At 49.1% G+C, this 19,893-nt stretch overlaps 1 protein-coding gene across 1 annotated transcript in view; it reads left to right on the top strand.

Moving 5' to 3' along the window:
* Positions 1 to 645: 645 nt before the first annotated feature.
* LOC144668504 (polyunsaturated fatty acid 5-lipoxygenase-like) overlaps positions 646 to 19,893 on the top strand; it is a 48,258-nt gene continuing 29,010 nt past the window's right edge. The window contains exons 1-5 of the mRNA XM_078530541.1: positions 646 to 816; positions 6,902 to 7,100; positions 11,701 to 11,782; positions 13,978 to 14,100; positions 18,827 to 18,933. Of these exons, the coding sequence (XP_078386667.1) occupies positions 667 to 816; positions 6,902 to 7,100; positions 11,701 to 11,782; positions 13,978 to 14,100; positions 18,827 to 18,933 (661 nt within the window). The 5' untranslated portion in view covers positions 646 to 666. The remainder of the gene's footprint in view (positions 817 to 6,901; positions 7,101 to 11,700; positions 11,783 to 13,977; positions 14,101 to 18,826; positions 18,934 to 19,893) is intronic.

The following is a 19,893-nucleotide window of genomic DNA, read 5'->3' as shown; positions in this document are numbered from 1 at the left end:
CCTGCTCCCAGGCACCAGGTCCCATGTCAAACTGTGAAAGTGGGTTCCTGACCAGTGGAGCTGCTGTGTGTGTATCTGTATGTCTGTGTGTGTCTGTGTGTGTGTGTCTGTGTCTGTGTGTGTGTGTCTGTGTCTGTGTGTGTGTGTGTCTCTGTGTCTGTCTGTGTGTCTGTGTCTGTCTGTGTGTGTGTGTCTCTGTGTCTGTCTGTGTGTGTCTGTGTGTGTGTGTCTGTGTCTGTGTGTGTGTGTGTCTCTGTGTCTGTCTGTGTGTCTGTGTCTGTCTGTGTGTGTGTCTGTGTGTCTGTCTGTGTCTGTGTCTGTGTGTGTCTGTCTGTGTCTGTCTGTGTGTGTGTGTTCGGAAGGATAATTTGCAAATAGACACTAGAAATACCAGCTACACCTTCTCTGCACGAAGTTTAAAGCAGACAGTGTGAGAGCGGCAGTCGGATTGGAGACAGGCGGCGGGGAGGGTTCGGGGTTTGGGAACTTGTCTCTTTTGCTGCTTCATCGAGAGAGGAAAGTGGGCGGAAGCAGAGGTGGGAATAAAGCGGAGAGCGAGTGATGTGGGCGGGGAGCTGACAGACTGGGAGGCTGGCGATGTGCTGGGGCCAGACACTGGGGCCAGACACTGGGGCCAGACACTGGGGCTGAACCCTCTCCAGCGGGATGTTCTCCTTCACTGTGACAGTGGCGACTGGCGGCCAGTGGTTCGCGGGCACGGATGATTATATTTACCTGACCCTGGTGGGAGCTGATGGCAGCAGCGAGAAGACCCTCCTGGACAAACCGCTTTACAATGACTTCGAACGGGGAGCGGTGAGAATAAACCTCCTGTTTAACCCCCCCCACCCCCCCCGGCAACTCCCCCCCTCCCCCCACCCCCCCGGCAACTCCCCCCCTCCCCCCACCCCCCCGGCAACTCCCCCCCCCCCCCCCCCAACCCCCCGGCAACTCCCCCCCTCTCCCCCCCCCCCCCCGGCAACTCCCCCCCCCCCCCCCCCGGCAACTCCCCCCCCTCCCCAACCCCCCGGCAACCCCCCCCCCTCTCCCCCCCCCCCCCAACCCCCCGGCAACCCCCCCCCCTCTCGCCCCCCCCCCCCCCCAACCCCCCGGCAACTCCCCCCTCCCCCCCTCTCCCTCTCCCCCCCCCCCAACCCCCCCCCACCCCCCCGGCAACTCCCCCCCTCTCCCCCCCCCCACCCCCCCGGCAACTCCCCCACTCCCCTCACCCCCACCCCCTCCCTCTCTCCTCCCCCCCCTCTAACAGCTGGGGTCTGCTCTGGCACAGTGCCTGCCAGTGTATACCCGTTCCCACTGGAATTACAGATGTGCTGGTGATACTGAATAAACGCTATCACCTTCCAGACAGACAGCAGGTGCTGAGAGTGACCCCTATCGCTGTCTGTTGTGGAAAAGCCTCTCGATACATCCCGACAGAGGCTTCATTCTCCTGTAGAAGGAGATGCCGCAGTGGCGCCAGTCACTCTGCATGCGAGAGCTATGCTGGTCTATATTCAGTCCCTCGTTGCTCCAGGGTTCACTGTATTGTGCAGCCTTCATGCATTCACCCAGTGTCCCTGCAACATCTGCTAACTCGGACTTGCACCCCTCAGCAGAACGGTCCTGAGGACACTGCTGCTGGGAAAACACTCTGCGCCCACCATATCTCATGGGTCAGAGCTGGACTGGAACTACAGCCAATGTTTCAGCAATAATTCAATCCATTTTACTCAACTCCCTGCTCCAAACGTGGTTGTCCCCAGCCCCATCACTATAGGATCCATTCCAAATTCCTTTAATGGCGGATGCACTTATTTTGATAATTTGCTTGTTCAGGGTATTTCTGAAGTGTAGTCGCTGCTTTAGTGGACAGGCATGAGGTCAGTTGCCATGCCCTCCCTAGGTCAATAAGCAATAAACACTTGATGTCCAGGTTTACACTGAGAGTTGCTGCCACTATATTCCAGTAAATGAGCACGTGTAGGGGGAGTGCAAAGGAAAGAATGGCTAGAAGCAAACCTGTTCAAAGGTTCAGCATGACAGCAGATGATGTTCTAAGCTTGTGGCTAGTGCAAGGTTGACTAATCCCTGTCCATGGTTTGGTGACTCATTACACCCCTCGAGCTCCACACTGCGCGATTGTGTCGAGTTGCGTATACTGTGAAAGCCAGAAGCGACTTTCTTAAAATTTTTAACAGAAAAGCCAAGTCAGTTGGAGGCCGCATTAAAAGAAATGGTTTGGGTGTGCGGAGAGGTTCCCTATTCCACCATTCGGTAAAGAACTGCTGGACGTATCCAACCTCCTGGATTTCCTGATATGGTCTAGATCTCTGGAAAATGAGAAGCTAGTTCATTGGAAGGAAGCTGGTCCAGTCAGTACGCAGTCAGTATTGAGAGCACAGCAAAGCCAGGCCCTGGTTCGTGAGGCAGTCCGCTTTACCCCGCTGAGATATATCGCCTCTTGACGGAGATATGTGTGCCTGACTAGTAACAGCATGTGTCCTAATGAGAGGCACAGAACTATAGGGTTTTTTAATTTTATATATGTATATATTTTTATTTTCTCACCTATTTCCATTATTTTTAAATGTATTTCCATCCATTGTTTTATCTCTACCTTTTAGCCTATTTTGATCCCTTCCCCCTACCCCACCCCCACTAGGGCTATCTGTACTTTGCTCGTCCTGCTTTCTACCCTTAATTAGCACATTCCTTAGATAATATCACCACCTTCAACACCTCTTTGTTCTTTTGTCTATGACATCTTTTGGCTATCTCCACCTATCACCTATCATCCAGCTCTACCTGTCCCACCCCCCCTTAAACCAGTTTATATTCCACCTCATTTCTATTTTTCCTTAGTTCTGAAGAAGAGTCATACGGACTCGAAACGTTAACTGTGTTCCTCTCCGCAGATGCTGTCAGACCTGCTGGGTTTTTACAGCTATTTTTGTTTCTGTTTCAGATTTCCAGCATCCGCAGTATTTTGCTTTTATCTTAGGGTTTATTCCTACTCTGTTCTCTGTCCGATAGCCAATCCTCAATCCATGCTGATCCCATATTGTCCCAAATCCCGTGAATCTTCATTTTGTGCATTAACCTCTTGTGTGACATCTTATAAAATGCTTTTTGAAAATCCAAATGCACTACATCATCCCTTATACAAGGTGACAGTTACATCCTCCTAAAACCTCTAGCAGATTTATCAAACACAACTCTTTTCCAAATCCATATTAACTCTGCTTCATCATTATCATTTTCTACATGTTACCCCGTCCCTAATAATAGATTCAGGTGTTTTGACTACCGCTGATGTTAGATTAACCAAACCGCAGCTCCCTGTTTTCTCTCTCCCTCCTTTCTTGAATAGCAGAGTTTGGTTTGTTACCTTTTAAAGCATGAGGATTATTCTAGAATCGAGGCAATCAGAAGGAATGCATCCACTCTCTCTGCACTGACGTCCAGAATGTAGGTCCAGAGGATTTGGCAACTTTCAGTCACAATTTCCCTAACACTGTTTCTTCAGAATGTTTATTTATTTAAGTTCCTCATTTTCATCAGACATTTGGTTACCCGTTATTTCTGGAATTGGTTGTGTGTCTCCGACTGTGAAAACAAATAAAACATCTCTACCATATCCTTATTCACCATTTTTAAAATTCATTCATGGGGTGTGGGTGTCACTGGCTGGGCCAGCATTTACTGCCCATCCCTAATTGCCCCTTGAGAAGGTGGTGGTGAGCTGCCTTCTTGAACCGCTGCAGTCCATGTGGGGTAGGTACACCCACAGTGCTGTTAGGAAGGGAGTTCCAGGACCCAGTGACAGCGAAGGAACAGTGATATATTTCCAAGTCAGGATGGTGAGTGACTTGGAGTGGAACTTCCAGGTGGTGGTGTTCCCATGTATCTGCTGCCCTTGTCCTTCAATATGGTAATGATCGTGAGTTTGGAAGGTGCTGCCTAAGAAGCCTTGGTGAGTTCCTGCAGTGCATTTTGTAGATGGTATACACTGCTGCTATTGTGCGTCGGTGGTGGAGGGAGTGAATGTTGGTGGATGGGGTGCCAATCAAGCGGTTGCTTTATCCTGGATGGTGTCAAGCTTCTTGAGTGTTGCTGGAGCTGCACTCATCCAGGCAAGCGGAGAGTACTCCATCACACTCCTGACTTGTGCCTTGTAGATTGTGGACAGGCTTTGGGGAGTCAGGAGGTGAGTTACTCATCGCAGGATTCCTAGCCTCTGACCTGCTCTTGTAGCCACAGTATTTATATGGCTAGTCCAGTTCAGTTTCTGGTCAATGGTAACCCTCAGGATGTTGATAGTGGGGGATTCAGTGATGCTAATGCCATTGAACATCAAGGGGCGATGGATAGATTCTCCCATGAGATGATCATTGCCTGGAACTTGTCAGCTCAAGCATTGATATTATCCAGTTCTTGCTGCATTTGGACATGGACTGCTTCAGTATTTGAGGAGTTGCGAATGGTGCTGAACATTGTGCAATCATCAACGAACATCCCCACTTCTGACCTTATGATGGAAGGAAGGTCATTGATGAAGTAGCTGAAGGTGGTTGGGCCGAGGACACTACCCTGAGGAACTCCTGCAGTGAGATGACTGACCTCCAATAACCACAACCATCTTCCTTTGTGCTAGGTATGACTCCAACCAGCGGAGAGTTTTCCCTGTGATTCCCATTGACTCCAGTTTTGCCAGGGCTCCTTGATGTCACACTCGATCAAATGCTGCCTTGGTGTCAAGGGCAGTCACTCACCTCACCTCGGGAGTTCAGCTGTTTTGTCCATGTTTGAACCAAGGCTGTAATGAGGTCAGGAGCTGAGTGGCCCTGTCAGAACCCAAACTGGGCGTCAGTGAGCAGGTTATTGCTAAGCAAGTGCCGCTTGATAGCACTGTTGATGACCCCTTCCATTACTTTACTGATGATGAAGAGTAGACTGATGGGGCAGTAATTGGCCGGGTTGGATTTGTCCTGTTTTTTTGTGTACAGGATGTACCTGGGCAATTTTCCACATAGCCGGGTAGATGCCAGTGTTGTAGCTGTACTGGAACAGCTTGGCTAGGGGCGCGGCAAGTTCTAGAGCATAAGTCTTCAGTACTATTGCAGGAATATTGTCAGGGCCCATAGCCTTTGCAGCATCCAGTGCCTTCCGCCATTTCTTGATATCACATGGAGTGAATCGAATTGGCTGAAGACTGGCGCCTGTGATGCTGGGGACCTCCAGAGGAGGTCGACATGAATCATCCACTCTCTCATGTCTCTGCCCTTTGGGTTGGGAACTCATGTTTAACCTCTTCCTTTTTAATATCCCAATAGACTTCCATTATCTGCTTTTAGGTCACTTACCACTTTACTCTCATATACTCTTTCTTTATCAGTTTCATGGTGGTCCTTTGTGTAATGGTAAAAGTCTCCCAATCATTACACTCAGTGCTCTTTTTATTAGAGGCCTCTTCCTTTGACTTAATACTATCTTTAACTCCTTTTAAAATTAAATCTGATGAGCTCTTCCCCTTGATTTGCTTTTTAAAATCTTTGGCCAGGGTTTTCCAGCCCCACTGTAGCACGGCCAGTCACGGGGGGATATGTGGCCCATTGACTTTCGGTGGGACCGGACGATCCCAGCAGTGGGTGGTCCTGGGAAATCCCACCCTTTGTGTTCCTAATTTTGTCTAAAAGCTGTCAATCCTGCCTGATTGAAGACACAGTGCTGTAGACTTTACATGGATTGTTCATCAGCTAGACTCCACGGACTCCTTAATACTTCTTCAGCATCTTCAGTTTAATTAATACCTGGAGCAAAAAACATCCCTTTCCATAGAAACGCCCAATGAAACAACTTGGTCCAGTCTGCTTGATTTTTAACAATTCTTTCACAGGATGTCGACCTCACATTTTCTATTGCCCATCCCTAATTGCCCTTGAGAAGGTGGTGGTGAGGTGCCTTCTTGAACCGCTGCGGTGTCTGTGGTGTAGGTACGCCCACAGTGCAGTTAGGGAGGGAAGATTTTGTAGCAGATTGATACAACTGGGTGTCTTGCTCGGGCCATTTCAGGGCAGTTAAGAGTCAACCACATTGCTGTGGGTCTGGAGTCCCATGTAGGCCAGACCAGGTAAGGACGGCATTAATGAACTAGATGGGTTCTTGCAACAATTGACAATGGTTTCATGGTCACTATTACCAAGACCAGCTTTTTTTTTTTGAATTCCAGATTTATTAACTGAATTTAAATTCGACCAGCTGCCATGGTAGGATTCGAACCCCTGTCCCCAGAGCCTGGAACTCTGGATTACTCCAGCATTGCCTTGGATTTATGGTAAAGGAAACCAGATTCTGGTTTGCCTCAAACTATTTGAAAATCCTGTGAGGAGTAAGAAGTAGTCTTCATACTTTATCACTGGAATGAGTGATGGAGGCGAGTGTCCAAAGTAAATTGGGAGCTAAACACGGGGGTAAATAGAAGAGGCAATTTTAATGTTTAGGAGAAGCACTGCCCAGTTTGTCATGACTCATATTTAAGGTTGAAATGTGAAGAGAAAGGGCCTGATAGGATAACTGTAGAAGAGTCACAGGGACTCGAAATGTTAACTCTGTTTCTCTCTCCACAGATGCTGCCAAACCTGCTTGAGTTTTTCCAGTACTTTCAGTTTTTGTTCTTGGTAGGATAACTCCTGTTGTGCACATGTGAGAGACAATCGTTTTATGTTTGTCTGTTTAAAAAGTGTCCGACCCTGATTTTCGACCAGAATAAGAGGGACAGCCCTGATGGTCAAGTCTTGATATTTTCCCTTTATGATGACAGCATGTAAAGGCATCATGTTGTGGCTCAGTGCCTGCTCTTTACACTCAACACAACACTAATGTTCCCCTTCACTTCGTGTAGGTGGACTCATATGATGTGACAGTGACGAATGATATCGGGCAGATCCTGTTGTTGAAGATTGAGAAACGCAAGTACTGGGTTCACGATGACTGGTACTGTAAATACATCACAATCAAAACGCCCGCAGGAGAGTACATGGAGTTTCCGTGTTACCGATGGATTACTGACCACAAGGAAATCGAGCTACGAGACGGACACGGTTAGTACCAAACCCTGGACAATGAATGTGAGAGAAGGTGTGGCGCTGGGACACCTGGCGGGTTACAGTTGACCTTCAGGTCCCTGGGCTAGAGGGAGGAAATGTCAATAAGACAACCCACCCACACTCTGACCCCTTGGTCAACAGTGTTAAGTGTGGATGGCAGGCTCTACAGTGATGCCCTTCATGGCCAAACAGCCTGCCATTAATGTGTTAATCCACATGTATGAGGCCGGAACACTCTGGAACCCATGAACGAAGATGAGTCAGTGGCTTCAGGAGACGAGCAGATGAAATTAGGGTGAAAAAATGCTTGGAAATCACCAAGTGCATTGAACAGTGGGGAAGATAAAGTCACTTGGTGATGGAAGCAGCTGGTTTTATTGATCCCATTGACAATAATACATTTCCAGAAACAGGCCAGATTCTCTGCTGCGTTCGTGACCCGGGTGGGGGAGACCTTGCTGTTGGTGGGGGAGGGGCCCTGCTCTGGGGGGAGGGGGCCCTGCTGTGGGGGGAGGGGGCCCTGCTGTGGGGGGAGGGGGCCCTGCTGTGGGGGGAGGGGGCCCTGCTGTGGGGGGAGGGGGCCCTGCTGTGGGGGGAGGGGGCCCTGCTGTGGGGGGAGGGGGCCCTGCTGTGGGGGTGCTGCTGGGCCAGGCTATGTCAACAATTCCAACATTGTCCTCCTCCACCCATTTTTAATAGGCCTCTGATAGGCCGAAATGGGCGGTGAGGTGTGATCCTGGAGATTAATAATCTTGTAGGAAAGGTTGGTAAAGATGCTAAACAGTTGACAACTGCATGGGGTAATTGTGACTGTAGCTGACAATGGGAAATGTATGACATTGAGTCAGCATGTCCATCGTATATCTCAACATCGCCAAATGAAAATCAGCAAAGCTTAACAGGTGTCTGTCAAGAGCAGCATGGCCCTTAACCTTCACAACACAGGCTCCCTTTCAGGCAACAACTGTTAACATCAGCAATATTTCCAAGTTTACAGTGCACTGCTGTAAGAGGGAGGTCACTGAGACTCTTACACCAGAACAGACAGCAACATCTCCTTCCTTGTAGACAGGGTGAAGCAGGACAAGACAGTATTAGGCTATGCCCTAATGACAGGCTTGTTGCTGGTCTAAGGTATAAGGCTCACGCATTGTCCTGAGTGACCCCTATGACCAGCCTGACAGCGTAAGACAAGAGTTAGGAGCAGGAGGAGTTGATTTGGCCCCTTGATCCTGCGCTGCCCTATAATGGCTGATCTAATTGCGGCATCAAATGCACTTTCCCGCCTGACCCCGATGAACCCTTAACTCTCTCTTGTAGATCAAAAATCTAACTCAACCTGAAAATATTAAATTTAAATTTCCCAGATGCTCTGGTGGGGTTTGAACTTACCTACAATGCACAAGTGGTTTGCATCATGCAGGTCGTTACCTGTTACCCTGGCAGCAGCCAAGACTCCTTCACATTGTGCTCTGAGAGGAGAGATAATGGAATCTGTACTCAAAAATAAATGGTAAACATTTAAATACCAGAGATAGAATAAAGAATAGCCAGGGGGGAATTCAAAAAGGAAGGTCTTGTTTGAACAACTATACTGAATTCTTAAAAGGAGTAATAAAGAGGAGACAAGGGTAATGCAGAAGTAAAATATGTTGATTTCCAATAAGCCTTTGATAAGGCTCCACATAATAGACTCATTACTAATATCAGCATTCATAGATTGAGGACAAATCTAACTCCGTGCCTGGGAGTGTTTGATGGGGACAGTGTAGAGGGAGCTTTACTCTGTATCTAACCCCATGCTGTACCTGTCCTGGGAGTGTTTGATGGGGACAGTGTAGAGGGAGCTTTACTCTGTATCTAACCCCGTGCTGTACCTGTCCTGGGAGTGTTTGATGGGGACAGTGTAGAGGGAGCTTTACTCTGTATCTAACCCTGTGCTGTACCTGTCCTGGGGGTGTTTGATGGGGACAGTGTAGAGGGAGCTTTACTCTGTATCTAACCCCGTGCTGTACCTGTCCTGGGAGTGTTTGATGGGGACAGTGTAGAGGGAGCTTTACTCTGTATCTAACCCTGTGCTGTACCTGTCCTGGGAGTGTTTGATGGGGACAGTGTAGAGGGAGCTTTACTCTGTATCTAACCCCGTGCTGTACCTGTCCTGGGAGTGTTTGATGGGGATGGTGTAGAGGGAACTTTAGCTAAGTAGGTAATTAACCGTAGTTCATGAGGGACAGTAGACACCTCTCGCCATTAGAGAGGGACACTCTCTGCATCCAGCATTGGGGTTAAGGTGAAGAAGCAGGTCCCAAGTCTACCACAGCCAGATGGGAATTGAAGTTGTGATGTTGGTATTATTCTGAACCACACACTAGCCATCTAATGAAGTGAGCTAACTAACGCCCAGAGGAAACTCTAAGCAGTCCCATCTTGTACCTGTCATGGGGAGTGTTTGATGTGCTGGCTGTCTGAAATGAGAGGATTTCTATTCACTGTGCTCACAGCCTTGATATTGATGAGCACAAAAAAATTCACCACTAATTTTTCAAAGGTGAAGAAAGAAAAAAAACCCACATGAATTAATATTTTATCAGAACAGAGAACAAAATCTCCAGTTAACATGTCTCTGGACAGTGATTGACCAAGCCTGTGGAATGAGGGTCCATTCGACAGTGTGTTGGGACACACACACTCTGTAACTCTGTCTGAACACTGCCCCAGGACACACACGCTCTGTAACTCTGTCTGAACACTGCCCCAGGACACACACGCTCTGTAACTCTGTCTAAACACTGCCCCAGGACACACACACTCTGTAACTCTGTCTAAACACTGCCTCAGGACACACACACTCTGTAACTCTGTCTGAACACTGCCCCGGGACACACACGCTCTAACTCTGTCTGAACACTGCCCCAGGACACACACGCTCTGTAACTCTGTCTAAACATTGCCCCAGGACACACACGCTCTGTAACTCTGTCTAAACATTGCCCCAGGACACACACGCTCTGTAACTCTGTCTAAACACTGCCCCAGGACACACACGCTCTGTAACTCTGTCTAAACATTGCCCCAGGACACACACGCTCTGTAACTCTGTCTAAACATTGCCCCAGGACACACACACTCTGTAACTCTGTCTGAACACTGCCCCAGGACACACACGCTCTGTAACTCTGTCTGAACACTGCCCCAGGACACACACGCTCTAACTCTGTCTGAACACTGCCCCAGGACACACACGCTCTATAATTCTGTCTAAACATTGCCCCAGGACACACACGCTCTGTAACTCTGTCTGAACACTGCCCCAGGACACACACGCTCTAACTCTGTCTGAACACTGCCCCAGGACACACACGCTCTGTAACTCTGTCTAAACACTGCCCCAGGACACACACGCTCTGTAACTCTGTCTAAACACTGCCCCACAACACACACGCTCTGTAACTCTGTCCGGACACTGCCCCACAACACACACGCTCTGTAACTCTGTCCGAACACTGCCCCAGGACACACACGCTCTGTAACTCTGTCTAAACACTGCCCTGGGACACACACGCTCTGTAACTCTGTCTAAACACTGCCCTGGGACACACACGCTCTGTAACTCTGTCTAAACACTGCCCCGGGACACACACACTCTGTAACTCTGTCTAAACACTGCCCCGGGACACACACGCTCTGTAACTCTGTCCGAACACTGCCCCAGGACACACACGCTCTGTAACTCTGTCTAAACACTGCCCCAGGACACAAACGCTCTGTAACTCTGTCTAAACACTGCCCCGGGACACACACGCTCTGTAACTCTGTCTAAACACTGCCCCAGGACACACACGCTCTGTAACTCTGTCTAAACACTGCCCCGGGACACACACGCTCTGTAACTCTGTCCAAACACTGCCCCAGGACACACACGCTCTGTAACTCTGTCCTAACACTGCCCCGGGACACACACGCTCTGTAACTCTGTCCTAACACTGCCCTGGGACACACACGCTCTGTAACTCTGTCCTAACACTGCCCCAGGACACAGATGCTCTGTAACTCTGTCTGAACACTGCCCCGGGACACACACGCTCTGTAACTCTGTCTGAACACTGCCCCGGGACACACACGCTCTGTAACTCTGTCCACCACTGCCCCAGGACACACACGCTCTGTAACTCTGTCCAAACACTGCCCCAGGGCACACACGCTCTGTAACTCTGTCCAAACACTGCCCCAGGACACACACGCTCTGTAACTCTGTCCAAACACTGCCCCAGGACACACACGCTCTGTAACTCTGTCCAAACACTGCCCCAGGACACACACGCTCTGTAACTCTGTCCTAACACTGCCCCAGGACACACACGCTCTGTAACTCTGTCCGAACACTGCCCCAGGACACACACGCTCTGTAATTCTGTCTGAACACTGCCCCAGGACACACACGCTCTGTAACTCTGTCTGAACACTGCCCCAGGACACACACGCTCTGTAACTCTGTCTGAACACTGCCCCAGGACACACACGCTCTGTAACTCTGTCTAAACACTGCCCCAGGACACACACGCTCTGTAACTCTGTCTGAAATGTCTTTCTGCAGCAAGATTAGCACGTGATGACCAGACTCAGATTGCCAGACAACACCGGCATCGGGAATTGGAGGAGAGGCAGAAACTCTACAGGTAAAGTCATGATGTCCATGGAATAGGTTAGGTCGCTGTGTTTCTAACAGTGGAAGGCTATCCATACCTACCTGACTGAAACAGACCAGTTGAGTCCCTGCTCTTGTTGGCTTAGCTGAGGCAGGAGTTTGTCACAGGGAGTGTCGTGGTTACTCCAGGGTCCTGGGCTGTCACTGAGTTCGCAGTGGACGAGGGAGGACACTATAGGAGCCTCAAAAGCAATCTGAACTGCTGTTGCTGTCCCTTGACCCCACCACTCACAATCCCAACACACTCCATCCCTCGCTGCCTGACCAAGTTCAGTTGCTAGTTTGTGCTCTGACCCATTTCCCTGCTGAATTTGGGGAAATTTGATCAGGGCACCTGATTGGCTGCCGGGAGCTTGCTTGGTAAATGTGAGGCTGGAGTCTCCAAATCACAGGGGGGTCCCTTCACCCCTAGAATGGGGGAGGTCAAACAAATAGCCAAATATTCCTCATTGTTTTGCCTGTTGCTTGAGGGGCCTGTTCTCCACATTGCCTGTCTACACTCGATTGACCAGCTGCAGGAAAGCCTATCATCCTGACAGTGAGTCACTGCAGGTACCTGGACATTGGACGTTCTGGGGGAAACTGCAGCACCATCTCTCCCACTCTGAACTTTGTGGTTCCCCATTCAAAAGCTCCCTCAACAGAAACAACAAACTCCTCCAATAATTTGCCTGCACTTTCACCACAGCTGTGGATAAGTCAAATGAGCCTCATGAATTCTCTGGTAATCTCGTTTTTGTGGTTAGATGATTTGAATTGTTCTTTGCTGGTGACCTGTCTTCTGCCTGTGATGCAGCAGCTGAGACCTGCAGCCATTTTCCTTCACTCTCTGCCCAAGGCACACCCCCTGTTCAGTCTCCTCACTCAGCATGAGGATGGACATGGCACACAGCCCTGGAGACTGGAGGAGTCACCTCCTCACACTGCTGGCCCAGTGGTTATTTCCTCTTGGCTCGGTGACCCTTTTAGCCAATAACAGGCGGCCCTGTCAAGTTGAGCTTGCCTGTACCCTGCGCTGGGTTTATATGATTGACCTCCTGTACCCTATGCATTGTCAGGATTCCCTGAGCCTTGGTTCTGTTCGTCTGCAACTGATCTCCCCAGAGTTCAGGTCCCTGGGTGTGTTATAACAGAGTGTGTGTCGGTCTGCGCTGGTCACACACCAACAGCACAGACTGAAATTGTTCACTTGCTTTGGATTGAGAGTTGATTTTTAACCCACTCATTCCCAATCTCTGCCTCTGGCCTTGTGACCTGTCTTCTGTGCATCACGGTGACATAAGTTCAATACATCATAGTGACTCGAGTTCCTTTTACAGCTCATTATCACTTCAGGCTCCAGTAGATGCAGATGACCTCTTCTCCACCAGACCTCTCTTTAATTGCTCCATATTTCTCCAGGCCTTTGCATCATCTTTTATCTCCTAGAGATCACAGCCTCCCTGCTCTGTTATCTTGTCTGAGGCGCGTGACCTGCACTGTGTCACTTTGTGTCTAAAAGCTTGTTTAACTCCAGTGTTCTATCCTTCACCTGACTAGCCAAGTTTTGAGTGTCGGTTCTGTCCAATCAGTCCCATCCCCCACTCCCTCCCTATTCTCCTGCAAACGTCTCTCCTCCAAATATTTATCCAATTCCCTTTTGAAAGTCATTATTAACTCTGTCCCTGCCGCCCTTTCAGGTTATTTCTGTGTTTAATCTAGCAAATCCAAACCATTCTTAATTTTGAGCATTTCAATTAAATCTCCCTTTAACCTTCTCTGCTCTAAGGAGAACAATCCCGGCTCCTCTGGTCTCTTCACATTCACTGGGATGGTCTCAGTTAGAGACCATCCCAGTGAATCTCCTCTCCAAGGTCTCGATATCCTTCCTGAAATGTGGTGCCCAGAACTGGATACAGATCTCCAGCTGGGAATTTGTTAAAACACGTTATACTTTAACTTGTGCTTTTCTTTTGTATTCTACGCTTATAAACCGAGAATTCTGTGTGTGTTTTAACAGCCGTCTCAATTTACCATGTGGCCTTCAAAGGTTTCTCCATCTCTTGTACTCTCACCTCGTGCACACCCTTTAAAATTGTACCGTTTATTTTATAACGCCTCTGGTCATGCTCCCTAACAAACTGAGCTGCTTTACGCTGCTGAATCAGAATGTTTTGTGTATTGTAGATGGAAGGAATGGCATCCAGGTTTCCCACTGAGCATTGATGCAAAGTTTCACAGCGACTTACCTCGTGACATTCAGTTTGACAGTGAAAAAGGAGTTGACTTTGTCCTGAACTACACCAAAGCGTGAGTAAAGACTCTGCCAGTGACTCGCTGACTCCAGTCCCGTCCCCCGATGGATCATTGGTCGAGGGTCCTACTTACGCATAAAACCCGACAGCCCCAGAATCTATTTCCAGCCTAAACCAGGTTAGCGGATCCCTACCTGGACACAGGGCTGGGAAAGGGGGATCAGTCAATATTCCAGTCCCTGTGGATCCCTGCTAGCAACTGTGTGCATGGAGCGTGGGCGGGGACAGAACTGGGCTCAGTTACAGTGTCATCATGCCAGAATTCATAGCTTTGACTCACACGTGAACACTGGACACCTGAACCCCACCGCCCAATCACACGCTCTCTCTCGCGCTCTCTCTCGCGCTCTCTCTCGCGCTCTCTCTCGCGCTCTCTCTCGCGCTCTCTCTCGCGCTCTCTCTCGCTCTCTCGCTCTCGCGCTCTCGCTCTCTCGCTCTCTCGCTCTCGCTCTCGCGCTCTTACTCTCTCTCGCGCTCTTACTCTCTCTCGCACTCTTACTCTCGCTCTCTCTCGCTCTCTCTCTCGCTCTCTCTCTCGCTCTCTCTCTCGCTCTCTCTCTCGCTCTCTCTCTCGCTCTCTCTCGCTCTCTCGCGCTCTCTCTCGCGCTCTCTCTCGCGCTCTCTCTCGCGCTCTCTCTCGCGCTCCCTCTCGCGCTCCCTCTCGCGCTCCCTCTCGCTCTCTCTCACACTCAAATACCCATAGCACAGTAAAAGCCCACAATATGGGTAGAAAACCAACAAAGGTTTCTGGAGGAAGAGGGTTATTTTGACTATTGTGTGGAGTGAAACAGGTGATGTTGAGTTGGCAGCTTTTTTACATCCTTCCCATTGAAGCTGGAAATCATTTGTGAAGAGATGTGAAAGGAGAGGATTTATACCACCACCAACCCCAACACCACCAGGAGCTACAACATTGCACATAGTCTGAATGACGCTGCTGTTTTCAGACAGGTGATACATGTGTTAAAATAATAAAAGTCACTGAGTGTGTCTAAAACAATCACCTTGACGGACAGAGTTTTAAGGAAATTTCCAAAGCAGAAGAGGAAAGTCCTGTGGAGTTTCAGGTTGGGGGTAGAGTGTGACACACAGTGAATTCACTGGTGGAAAGTACAATGCATTTTCTAGCCTCACTGACTGGAGAAATGCATCCTGCCCTGCTTAACACAGAGACACAGAGCGGGGACGCTGGGCCAGACCTAATATTTTTTGGAAATGCTTTTTTCATTGGACATCAGGAGTGTTGTGTGGGATGGGGGTTGGAAGATCAGAATGGGAGTTAAGGCAGTTGGGCCTTGGAGAGTGGGGAGGAAAATTCTCACTCTATTGGCCCACAAGCACTTACCCCTTCCCATCTCCTTTAACTTACCATGACCAGGAAATCCCAGTCTTGTGTTTAAAAATTAAAATCCAGTTAACCTGGAGGTGCACCGCCTCTGGCAAATATTTTGCTGCCCTCCCCCCTTGTCACTTAAACCACCCATTAAAACTGGCAGTCGGTGGGTTGGGGTCAGGCTTGAGAATTAAACATTTTTACTTTCCTACATGTCCCCGTCCCTCTGGCCCATCCACCACTGGGGGCTAAAACCCCAGGGGCAAACATGTAGGTGACTGCAGTGAGCGGGACAACCTCCCCCCTCCAGGACCTCAACAGTGGATTCAGACCCTGTTTAACACTGGCTGCACCAACAGTGGATTCAGACACTGTTTAACACTGGCTGCACCAACAGTGGAGTCAGACCCTGTTTAACACTGGCTGCACCAACAGTGGAGTCAGACCCTGTTTAACACTGGCTGCACCAACAGTGGATTCAGACCCTGTTTAACACTGGCTGCACCAACAGTGGATTCAGACCGTGTTTAACACTGGCTGCACCAACAGTGGATTCAGACCGTGTTTAACACTGGCTGCACCAACAGTGGATTCAGACCGTGTTTAACACTGGCTGCACCAACAGTGGATTCAGACCGTGTTTAACACTGGCTGCACCAACAGTGGATTCAGACCCTGTTTAACACTGGCTGCACCAACAGTGGATTCAGACCGTGTTTAACACTGGCTGCACCAACAGTGGAGTCAGACCGTGTTTAACACTGGCTGCACCAACAGTGGATTCAGACCGTGTTTAACACTGGCTGCACCAACAGTGGATTCAGACACTGTTTAACACTGGCTGCACCAACAGTGGATTCAGACCGTGTTTAACACTGGCTGCACCAACAGTGGATTCAGACACTGTTTAACACTGGCTGCACCAACAGTGGAGTCAGACCGTGTTTAACACTGGCTGCACCAAAAGTGGAGTCAGACCCTGTTTAACACTGGCTGCACCAACAGTGGATTCAGACCGTGTTTAACACTGGCTGCACCAACAGTGGAGTCAGACCCTGTTTAACACTGGCTGCACCAACAGTTGAGTCGGACCCTGTTTAACACTGGCTGCAGCAACAGTGGAGTTGGACCCTGTTTTAACACTGGCTGCACCAACAGTGGAGTCAGACCCTGTTTAACACTGGCTGCACCAACAGTGGATTCAGACCGTGTTTAACACTGGCTGCACCAACAGTGGAGTCAGACCGTGTTTAACACTGGCTGCACCAACAGTTGAGTCGGACCCTGTTTAACACTGGCTGCAGCAACAGTGGAGTTGGACCCTGTTTTAACACTGGCTGCACCAACAGTGGAGTCGGACACTGTTTAACACTGGCTGCACCAACAGGGAGTCGGACACTGTTTAACACTGGCTGCACCAACAGTGGAGTCAGACACTGTTTAACACTGGCTGCACCAACAGTGGAGTCAGACCCTGTTTAACACTGGCTGCACCAACAGTGGAGTCAGACCCTGTTTAACACTGGCTGCACCAACAGTGGAGTCAGACCGTGTTTGACACTGGCTGCACCAACAGTGGAGTCAGACCGTGTTTAACACTGGCTGCACCAACAATGGAGTCAGACCCTGTTTTAACACTGGCTACACCAACAGTGGAATCAGACACTGTTTTAACACTGGCTGCACCAACAGTGGAGTCAGACACTGTTTAACACTGGCTGCACCAACAGTGGAGTCAGACCGTGTTTAACACTGGCTGCACCAACAGTGGAGTCAGACCGTGTTTAACACTGGCTGCACCAACAGTGGAGTCAGACCCTGTTTAACACTGGCTGCACCAACAGTGGAGTCAGACCCTGTTTAACACTGGCTGCACCAACAGTGGAGTCAGACCCTGTTTTAACACTGGCTACACCAACAGTGGAATCAGACACTGTTTTAACACTGGCTACACCAACAGTGGAATCAGACACTGTTTTAACACTGGCTGCATCAACAGTGGAGTCAGACACTGTTTAACACTGGCTGCACCAACAGTGGAGTCAGACCGTGTTTAACACTGGCTGCACCAACAGTGGAGTCAGACACTGTTTAACACTGGCTGCACCAACAGTGGAGTCAGACCGTGTTTAACACTGGCTGCACCAACAGTGGATTCAGACCGTGTTTAACACTGGCTGCACCAACAGTGGAGTCAGACCGTGTTTAACACTGGCTGCACCAACAGTGGAGTCAGACCGTGTTTAACACTGGCTGCAGCAACAGTGGAGTCAGACCGTGTTTAACACTGGCTGCACCAACAGTGGAGTCAGACCCTGTTTTAACACTGGCTGCACCAACAGTGGAATCAGACCCTGTTTTAACAATGCAACAAGTGTCCTTGGTGGTATCTCCATTTCTAAAGTAGCCATGAGTTGGTGGAATATGATAGATGGAACACTAAAGGTGTGGACAGTGTTGGAGTGTGGATGACTCATATCACACCTCTCTCTCATAGAAATGGGGGTCTGTGAACCAGCTATTGAGATAAAGTAACAGATTTCAGTTCTGTAAGTACAGGGAGACTGCCCTCAGCCCACGGTGTCTGTTCACTGGGTATAAAAGCAGAGCCGAGGACCATCCTGGGCAGCTCCCCATGTCTGGGTGGGAGTACAGGACAGAGGGCACAGTGACAGTCCAAGGGCAAACGCACCAATTAGCTTGACAACCCACAGCAACCACCGCTTGTCCTCACATACCATAATATTCCAAACAGCACCTTATTTCCCTTTCTCCACTGGGGCTGAGCTGGAGTCAGGAGAACTGTGTAAAGACGGGGACAGATTGAGCTAAGAGGAAAGGCTTGGACAGCAGCAGCACAATGGGAGTGTCAGATAGTGATCATGTGGGGGTGGGGTTTCACAGTGGTCAGTGTTAGAGGGGTCTAGGTGGCCAGTTAATGCTCAGAAAACAAGCTGCGTGGCCAAATTCTCCATGTTATTGTTGATCTGGGAAAGATATTTTAATAATGTCCATGGTGTTAATGACATATCAGTCTCTCTCCAGGAGATCCCAGACATCATCATAACATTCTCCGAGTGCCTTCACAATGGCCTCTGCCCATGTATTTTGGAAAATGAGACACCCTCCTGCAGTTTCCAGTCGAGTGTGGTGCCCTGTTGGTTTCTGCTAACACAAGATGCCCTGTCACTAGATCAAACTCCAAAACATGGACTATAGACCCTTCCAGGACCTGGTGGTCCTTTCTCCCCTACCGCACCCAGACGCCCCCTCTTCTCACTGGCCCATACACACTCACCAGCACTGTGCCAGCTCAACTAATGTGCCCAGAAAAGCTGAGAATTCTCTATCACTGAGGCTGCTAACTAAAGGAAAGTGTCTTTTACAGGATGGAGAATCTGTATGTGAATCGGTTTATGCACATGTTTCAATCTTCATGGAGCGATTTTGCTGACTTTGAGAAGATCTTTGTTCGGATTAGCAACACCATTTCAGGTTTGTCATATCCTCCGCATTTACTCCACACATTAACAGCCTCAGGTATAACTGCCCCCACCACCCAAGTTCACCCACACAGGGCCGATGACGGTGGTAAACACACTCCGGGGCCCATCGCTTTTCCCTCTTGTTGGATAAATAAGATTTTCCTCGGGTGGTCTCTGGTTCTTCAGTCAGTCAGTTTAAAATCTGTGCCCCCTGCTCATTGCCCCCTTCAGCCTTGAGAACAACCTCCATCTAAATAAACCCTTCATAATTTTCAACGCCCGCATCAAATCTCTTCTTAACTTCCTCGTCCCTAAGGAAGTTAGAGATGAATTAACTTCCAGTCTCTCCCTAACTGGAGTCTTTCATCCCTGGAACCATTCTGATAAATCCTCCCCAAAGCCTCCACATTCTTCCGAAAGTGTGGTCTCTGGAATTACAGGGACTGACGTACATTAATCAGCTGCATTAACTGCTTTATAACCGCTTCTATCAACAATAAAGATCTCGGTACACAAACACTGCCTGTTTTTGTACCGATACAGAAACAGATAACTTGCATTTCATGCTCGTACTTCCCTACTAAAAAGGTGTCACCTCACAGATCTCATCCACACCATCTGCCTGTCTCTGCATTTTTGAAGTCCATTACTCTCTTCCTCACTGATAACCACGTCTCCATGTTTGGTATCATCAGCAAATCTCAAAATTGTGTTTGTTGCTTGGCTGGAGGTGGCTCCAATACTAAATGGGTGAAACTTATTTTTACGTTGTACAGAACCTGGGTCAGACCCCAACCAGTGTAACTACTTTCAGTTCCCAGAAAGGATTTATTAGTCTCCGACCGGGCTGAAAGGGTTACATTTTGAGGACTGGTTTCATGGACTAGGCTTGTAATCCCTTGAGTTTAGAAGATTGAGGGGCGGTCTAATCGAGGTGTTTAAATTGTTAAAAGGGTTCTATCGGGTAGAT

The sequence above is a fragment of the Cetorhinus maximus genome, chromosome 27 (genome assembly GCF_964194155.1).
Source record: "Cetorhinus maximus chromosome 27, sCetMax3.hap1.1, whole genome shotgun sequence".
Taxonomy (NCBI): domain Eukaryota; kingdom Metazoa; phylum Chordata; class Chondrichthyes; order Lamniformes; family Cetorhinidae; genus Cetorhinus; species Cetorhinus maximus.
This window is presented reverse-complemented; position numbering and strand designations above follow the sequence as displayed.